This window comes from Oculina patagonica, unplaced genomic scaffold (genome assembly GCF_052425735.1).
Source record: "Oculina patagonica isolate OP01 unplaced genomic scaffold, crgOcupat unplaced806, whole genome shotgun sequence".
Taxonomy (NCBI): Eukaryota; Metazoa; Cnidaria; class Anthozoa; order Scleractinia; family Oculinidae; genus Oculina; species Oculina patagonica.
The window spans coordinates 294-8,840 of record NW_027558698.1 but is presented as its reverse complement, the minus strand read 5'-3'; the positions used below and the strand labels follow the sequence as shown (position 1 = coordinate 8,840).

Here is an 8,547-nt window from a genome sequence, read left to right as displayed (position 1 = left end):
AACTATGGTACGCAAACTAGTATTCCGTCTTGGTAAGTAGCAGAACAGATACCTTGACATTCCTTATTTTTTTTTGTTAAAAAAAATACCAGAAGGAATTCTACATACCACATTGATTGAGATGACAAACGTTCCAATGACGAAGAAGATTTGTGAGAAACAGATTGCCACAACAAGGTTGATATGGAGGCAGTATGTCTCACGCCGCGCTTTCTTCTCGCGTGGCTGTCTCCTAAAGAAAATAAAAACGTAGACATTAGACGTAGACATCGTCATCATCATCAGCGCAAGGCAACGCCTCAAGGCCTCCACTGTATTCGGCTAGTTGGTGCGGTCCTGTGCCGCCTTTCGGGCTCCACCCCACGACGAATGAACTGACGCGAGCATTGAAGCCCTGTTGGGTGTGTATGTGTATGTGTGTGTGTGTGTGTGTGTGTGTGTGTGTGTGGGGGGGGGGGGGGGGTCGTTATCCCTTATCCCAATGATTTTAAGGCCAGTTATTCCTTATCCCTAAAATTACCAAAGCTGTTATTCTTATTATTTTGAATTTCATTATCCCTAAAATTGATTTGTTATACTTTATCCCTATAATTAATAACACATTTATCCCTTATCCTTAAAATAATTTTGGGAGTTATTTCTTATCCCTAAACCCCTAACAGGGCCTCAGCTCTTTTTCGGCGGTCCTTCACCGGGTAATCCTGGGTCTCCCGTTAGATATAGACAAAATCATTTTAAATATATTTTTTTTCAAGCATCTTACATTGCAAGTGAAAATCCCAGCACGGCGAGTATACAAAAGAAAATGGACACGCAACAGCCAACCAGCGAAATATACTTGAGAGTTTTCTTGTGAACCTCACTCAGCTCATCCTAAAAAAATAAAGCATTACGACAAGTTAGCGTAAAAATACATTGTAGCAATTTTAAAATACCGGTAGACCACTGAAATTCATACGAAATTACATCCGGGACTGTAGTGGCGTATTTTCCATATCCTCACTACGGTGAGGATATCGATGACGGCATTTCGCGCCATTGCACGGCTGCCAAACTTTGAGAAACGCTGGTTGAAAGATGGCGAGTGAAAGAGAGGTTAAGTTCACTGAATCCGACTTAAAATCGTTCACTAAGAAGCAGGAAAATACAAACATGAAGAAAGAAACTTCACATGACTCAAAACAATTCAAGGAGTTTAAGGGGGGATATTTGACAAATTCTTCGAAATTCCAGCCACCGAAGTGTAAGAGTTTACATGTTTGTGCTTTCGATACTTCTGTTGCTTTTGTCTATATAATTAAAATAGTATTACACGTTGAGAAATTAATTTTTCCTTCTCGCTACCGTGTAATATCCTCTATCTATGAAACTTGAAATGAGGCATTGTAAGACATTAGTTTTTGTGTTCCTTACGTAAATGTTGTGAACGTCCATTATTAGTCCATAGCTTGTGAGGTGATAGCAATGACAGATGGTGTAGTCTTCTGTGGAATAATTTTTATAACATCCCACATTTGACCAGTGCTTTGAAGGATCTCTCGGGAAGTGAACTCTGTTAAAATAATTGAAATAACACGTGTTATTATTTCAATGCAGAAAATGTTCGGTAAATTATAGACTTGCCCCAAGTCGCCTGTTTAGTGTCGATAGAGTTACTTGAGTAAGCTCGCTTTGAAATCGCGCGCGAGTGACCGCGCGAAATTCATTTGTCCGTGCGTCGAGGAATGGCTCGGAACACCACGATCCTCCGCCATTTTGTTTTTCATGCCCGCGCGCGCCCTCCGTTTCCATATCCAGTAGTCTCCTGCGAATCAAAGGAGCGACCTGAAGCAAGTCTAGGTAAATTACTATTGATCACACTAGGGATTAGGGAAACAACATCATTTAGCGGCCGCTATCTGGGTGGTTACAAAACGCTCTTTTTAGCTTCGTGTGCGAAGGAGACTAACAACTTCTTAGCAAAAGATAATGGTTTTGTTGCATCCCGGTGTTGCATTTACACCGAATTGATGTTGCATTTACGCTAGTCCGTGTGATATCAGTCTGAAGGCGCGCAGAAAGTTGAAAGTTACTCGTTCTCGTTTATATACCCTTTAAATGATGCCATTCATGACAACTCTAAAATATTGTACTTACAGAGCTGTTTCGTTCAGAAAGCTGCATTGAGGCTCATGTGAATCTTTCTGCAAGTGAAACAAATAATAATTTATTCATATTAATTTTAATTAGTTATCTACTCCACAAAACCTTTTTTACTCGAAAAGGCTGATTCTTTTGGCTAATTTTTTCAACGCTAATATTTCTTTCTTGCTTTGTTTTTTAACTAGTTTTCAGTAACAAAGAAATTTCCAACAATTTGACAGCAACAACTCGTTCCAACAAAAGTGTCGAATGCTTTGTTACCTTTAAATGTTCGAAGCGAAGAATGACTGGCTCTTTCAGATTGGCAAGGTACTTCCGGTCCACATTCGTTACCATGACGATGACAATAATCGAATTTAAGTTGTTGCCATTTGAACTTAATGTGAAAAGAAAAGAAAAAACGAGTTAGCAATTACTTAGTTTTATTGATCATTTATCTATGAAAAGTGTGGGTCAAAGTGACTATGATTCGTGAATATGAGAATGAAAAACTATTTAATTTTATCAAAATTACTGATGATGTAGGACCTGTCTTTGCGTACTAATCTATGGCAAATTAACGTAGAGTGATTTTACTTCAACCGTGAAATTGTTACTTCTCAAATAGATACTATTAGACACTAATCCCGATAGATAACAAGAACTTCCTTAGCATACATGGGCGGCGTAACAGTTTGTGCTTTTAAAGCAAGCAACTTCAAGCAATCACTGCTTAGTACTGCAAACACATTATGGTCCTGGGCACCCTGTGCTACTGTATGTTTTAGTTTACCTTCCTGCACTTGTATCGTTGGGTAGAACGTTTCTCAATCCTTTGAGAAGAGCAACAGAGATTCCCACAGTATCTGAGATGGAAGAAAGAAGCATTCGACATCACAATCAGCACTCAAAACAGAAGACATGCCTACATGTCGAGCTGACAGAGCGCGAAAGGCAAGAGCTCGCACCGGGGTCTACTACAAAAGCGGAAACGAAAAGCAGACGACTTTGATAAAGTGTATCAAAACGGCATTGTAAAAATTTTTATGAAGATTTTGATGAATTCAGGAAAGTTTTATTAGCTGAATTTACCATTATCATTTTTGTCTTTCACAGTTGAACTTGGTAGTTGCACCCTGTTGGGAGAGTTCGCTGGAATTGTTGCACCTTGAAACGACTGCCTGCTCTTCGAGTTTAGTTGCATTTCTGCAAAATACAAGCGTTTCATCAGGTAAGTTTGAAACTGATAAGCAATAATAAGTGTGATGTTTGCAGCAGTATCACTGGTCTTCTTCAGAACAAGACTAGTTCGTAGATTTGCACATCCCCCCCACCAGGGGGAGTAATAATGTTGCCAATTGATCAGCTGTTGGCTACGATAAACTTGGACGCCACACAAATGCGAACTAGCCTTATTCTGATTCACGCTAAAGAAATTTTAATTAAACTGTGCCAAGTATTTTCTACGTGCCTATTGGTTATGGTTTAACTCGAGAGAAAAATTGGAGATAAAGTTTATGGCGGAGGCCACCACAAAAGCAATTAGAAGACAAGGCGGTCGGAATTTCAGCTAGGAATAGCTCTTACACCTCAATTGTAAAGTTTAGTTTCTCTTGGGGCGTACAACTTGAAAACGCTGATTCAATCACGTGACCAAAATTCGCGCTATTTCAAGTTACTTCTACAATATTTAACAAAGTTCAAAGAAAAATTAAATCCGTTACCTAAATTTTCTGTCGATATGAACAAGTTTAACTCTTCGTTTGCTTTCTTATCCAGCGACTGTAGTATTGCTGGAACCACATCTTCCAAAACTGTTGGGATGACGGCAGCTGGGGATGTTCCCTGTGAAATAAGGCAAATTATTACATTCAGCTTCGTTAAATGCGTTTGAGCCACGCCCATTAATCACTTCTCCTTAAAATTTAAGATGGGAGACGCGGTGGCCTAATGGTTAGCGCGCTGTACTCTGGATCGGACGGTCCGGCTCAAGCCCCGGCCGGGATCACTGTGTTGTGTTCTTGGTCAAGACGCTTTACTCTCATATTGACTCTCTCCACCAAAGTGTATAAATGGGTACTTGCAAATTTAACCTTGCGATGGACTAGCATCCCATCCAGGGTGAGTAGAAATACTCTTAGTCACTTAATGCGACAAAAACCGGGAATAAGCTACGGCGGTATGGGCCACTTGGCTTGAATCAGACTTTACTTTTACCTTATAATTTAAGAATGTAAGAAACAATAAACAATAAACATGAGTGGTAAATAGCATTTGCCAGGCAGTAATAGCTAAGGAAACGTACTAACTCGTCACTCGCGCATGTGCATTCAAAGCACCTGGTTGAAATATGTTTTCGCTATTTCCAAATCAAGCTTCGCTTCTTTGGCTAATTAAATCTTTGTTATAAAAACGATAAGCAGTGCATTGTTAACTGAATGCCATGTTGAGGGGTGTACCTCGTTCTCTTCGAGTTGTTTCCATGGCAACTGGTTGTCTTTGTTCATCATAGAGCTTACGACCACACTGACACCCTACAGGACAAGACGGAAATAATTAGCATTGTCGTAATGCCCATTTATGGTCAGGAAGTCCTTATTATCTGCCACGAGTACATGACAGGATATACTGCGATATACGCCGTTTGTCTATTTGGAAGTGCGCTTAAGAAGCACTCTTCTTTCCGACATGTTGATAAGTGCTGCACACTGCTCAACCTCGCCTGTTTTTAACTAACTTGGAAGCTTAAAGTTAATAACGGATGGTCTAAATTGGTCTTAATTTAACCCATCTACAAAGGGTTTGCTGTGCTTTGTCGGGTCGACAGCAGCAATTTAGAAAAAGAATCTGGATATCCCACTAACCGAATCTAGTGATTTTTTTTTCATTACACATTGTTAAGACTTGCTTCAAGTTTCTTCTTACCGTGATAAGCTCTTCTGCCTCTTTCTTACTGGTATTGAAAGTCTGCATCTTTATCTTTACTTTCTTTAAGACATCAACTGTTTTGGTCAGTTCTTCACTGCTCATCTTTTTTAAATTATTCACTTCAGTTGCAATGTGTGTCGTTTCTTTAATGACGGTGGAAACGTCTGCAGCTTGCTGTGGAAACAATACAATGAGCGAGCAAGTGAGATATACCACGAGAGGATAAAGGGTAAGAGAGTGAATCCCCCATACAGGCCTTATTCCAAAGGTAATCCCTCTAAAGTTATTTTTAGACATGGTACCCAGTACGTTTGCGGATGTTAACGCGCGTTGCGTGGATGTTCTCGCGCGTTTTTAGGGGGACGATCAGAATTATCCCACTCCGCGGACCGCCATGTTTTGGCCTTTGCATTCTCCACGGGAACTCGCGAGAACATCCACGCAACGCGCGTTTATATCCGCGGGAGTAATAGGTACCATGTCTAAAAGTAACTTCAGGGGGATTATGTTTAGAATAAGGCCTATATGTGGGGATTTGCTCTTTTACATACATACATACAAACATTTTATTTCACGTCCCCACGGGGCTTTTCTGTGAAATATTCAAATAAAAAAATAAATAAAAATAAATGAAAAATAAAAAATAAAAACAGTGAGTGAATAATTAAATAAATAAGTAAATAATAAATATTCAAAATTAATTACAAAAGTTACGTTCCTAAAGTTAAACTAAATAAGCTAATAACAGTTCATTTATCCTCCCTTGGTTATACCTAGTGAGTCATCATCATCATCATCATCACATCCTTCACTTAAACACGATCAGATTTTAAGCAAAGTACTTGTGGGGTCGTGTACTAAACTAATATATTATATTGGGTAACTGGGTGAATGATTAAGACGGATTCCGCTGAAAGTTCGAGCAATGAGTACGAAAATTAAGTACCAAAAATCTACTCATTGCACGGCAACATTTTGTATACTATTTAAAAGATCTCATCGAAATTCATTGTCTTAGTGACCCCGCAATTAAATTCTAAAGCATTCTCGAAAAAATTAAAGTCAAACCTCGAAAAAATGTATTAAACGCGCGCCATTTTGTTTTGAACTGGCGCAAGACGTCCGTTTTAACTGAAATAAAGACAACTTCAAATCCATTTTTCTCTCGCGGGGTCAGCTTGAGTGCTAAATTGTTTGGCAGGTTTTTGTTAGCTGTACTAAAACTGTTGCCATGCTAAGAGGTCTTTTTTGGTAACTTTATTTTTGCCTGTATTGCTCGAAAATTGTGCGGAAACCATCTTAATTTTCCTGAATAAAAAGGAAATTCTCAGCGAAGTTGGACCCAATGCGTAATAACGGTTTTCTTACCGCTATCCTTTGCTTTCCTTCTGTGAGGGTCACTTTCAATGGCTTTTTCTCTGCAAAACAAACAGAAAAGTAATTCTATTTATAATTGTTCCCCAAAAGCAATTTAGAATTAAAACGTTTAGTTCAATTTGGGGTACCCCAATTTGGGGTACCCTGAGTACAAATTACAATGGTCCGCCGACACACCGCAACAATTTTAAAGACTTTTCTTCCTGATGGAGTCCGGTAGACCTATACATTATACACCCTAGCAACCATCCCAAAGCGCCCAATCATCTTTTAACGGTGCAAGTCGTTAGCCCAACTGCAACAGGTCGAAATAGAAATCAAAAATTTTACACAGAGCCTATCACCGTTGTTCCGATTCAAATTCCCATCAGTCAGATCCAAGTTTTATAGAAATTTAGCTGGCCTGGAGTTACTTACGCAATCTTACCTTCACAAAGCGCACTTTTTTTGTTGAACGTATAACCGTCAGCGCATGTGCATTGGAAGTCACCGGGTGTGTTTTTGCAGCTGGCGCAAAGCATCCTGTCGCTCTGCTGACACTCGTCCACGTCTACGCAAGATCTGTCATCATCCGCTAGCTTGTATCCGCCATAACACTGGCAGTGGTAGCTACCATCAGTATTCGTACACACATGATCACAAACGTCGGCATTTTCGCACTCATTAATGTCCTCGCATGTTCTTTCAGAACAATTGTCGTGGCATGATTCGGTATCGCCGCATACCGAACTAACATTACAATCGTTCTCATCAAACGACTTGCGGTAGCCATCTTTACATGAACAGTTGTAGCTTCCTGGCGTATTAATACACACCTGGGAACAGTCACCGTTGTCTTGCAAACATTCATCCACGTCAGTGCAGTTTTTGCCATCTGGTGAAAGTTCGTAACCATGGAAACAAGAACAGTTGTATCCGCCTGCAGAATTATTGCACACTTGTTGGCAGTCATGCTGATTGAGTTGACATTCGTTTATGTCCACACAAGAAGTCTGGTCTTGTTGAAGCTGAAAACCGTCTAAACACGAACAGTTGTACATTCCATGAGTGTTCACACACACTTGTTGGCAACTCGATTGGCCAGTGCTACATTCATCAATGTCCTCGCATGTCTTGCCATCACTTGCAATTTGAAAACCAGATTCACACGAACATCTGAAACTTCCTGGAATGTTTGAACAAGAGTCCTCGCAGCCTCCGTTGTCTGATGAGCATTCATTAACATCTTGACAGCTAGTTCCATCGGCTAAGAGAGTGTAACCCGAACGGCAACCGCATCGATAGCTACCCGGCGTGTTCACACATACATGTTCACAAGGGTTCTGAGACTGACACTCATCGTTGTCAACACAAGTAGATCCGTGTGTGGACCAGCCCTGGTTACACACGCAGTAATAACTACCAGCATTGTTCACACAAACATGGTCACATCCTCCATTATTAGTACTACATTCGTTGAGGTCGCTGCATGATTTCTTGTCGCTTTTGAGTTTATAACCGCTTAAACAAGAGCACTGGTAACCGCCATCCGTGTTAATACACGTATGTTGACAGTCATGCGAGTTTAACTGACATTCATCAATGTCATCACAAGATTGACTGTTTCCGTTGAACGTGTAGCCGCTGACACAGGTGCATTGGCGACACTGACAGTTGGTTTCTGTGTCGTTGCAGAACAAATTGCAACTGCCGTGGGTAATGGCGCATGTGTTGTTGTTGATATCACAAGAAGGAAGGCTCGGCAACGTTTGCCCACATGTACAGGTGTAGTCCGTGTTTTGTTGTGTTGGTGGTGTTTGGCACATTTGTCTCTGTTGGTCGGTACAGGGAGCTAGAGCTTGAACGAGAAAAAAAAAACATGTAAGTAGTATTGGTGATGTAAAGTATAAGGTAGGTAAATTCGCTTCCGGCCAAAGTATCTCATCTGGCTGGAGCTTATCCCGGTTTCGAAGGCGTGAAGAGACAAAGGGTATTTCTACATCCCCTGGATGGGATGATAGTCCATCGCAGGGTGGGTCAGGTAGCAGCTCTGGCAAGGTCTCGTATAAATGGCTCGCTATCCGACCTTCTAGAAATCAATAGAATAAACCACAGGAACAATGCCCCGGGCCCCCAAAACCA

General features: G+C 40.6%; 1 protein-coding gene across 1 annotated transcript; it reads right to left on the bottom strand.

Annotated features, from left to right (window-relative positions):
- Positions 1-108: 108 nt before the first annotated feature.
- LOC144641285 (uncharacterized) lies at positions 109-8,260 on the bottom strand (the record flags this gene model as incomplete). The annotated part of the gene is made up of 12 exons (XM_078500313.1): positions 6,854-8,260; positions 6,418-6,467; positions 5,047-5,223; positions 4,581-4,655; positions 3,846-3,966; positions 3,214-3,327; positions 2,915-2,987; positions 2,404-2,518; positions 2,137-2,183; positions 1,414-1,552; positions 764-873; positions 109-232 (listed from the first exon to the last, which is right to left on the bottom strand). Coding segments are annotated over exons 1-12 (2,523 nt in total), but the record flags the coding sequence as incomplete, so codon positions are not given.
- Positions 8,261-8,547: the final 287 nt, after the last annotated feature.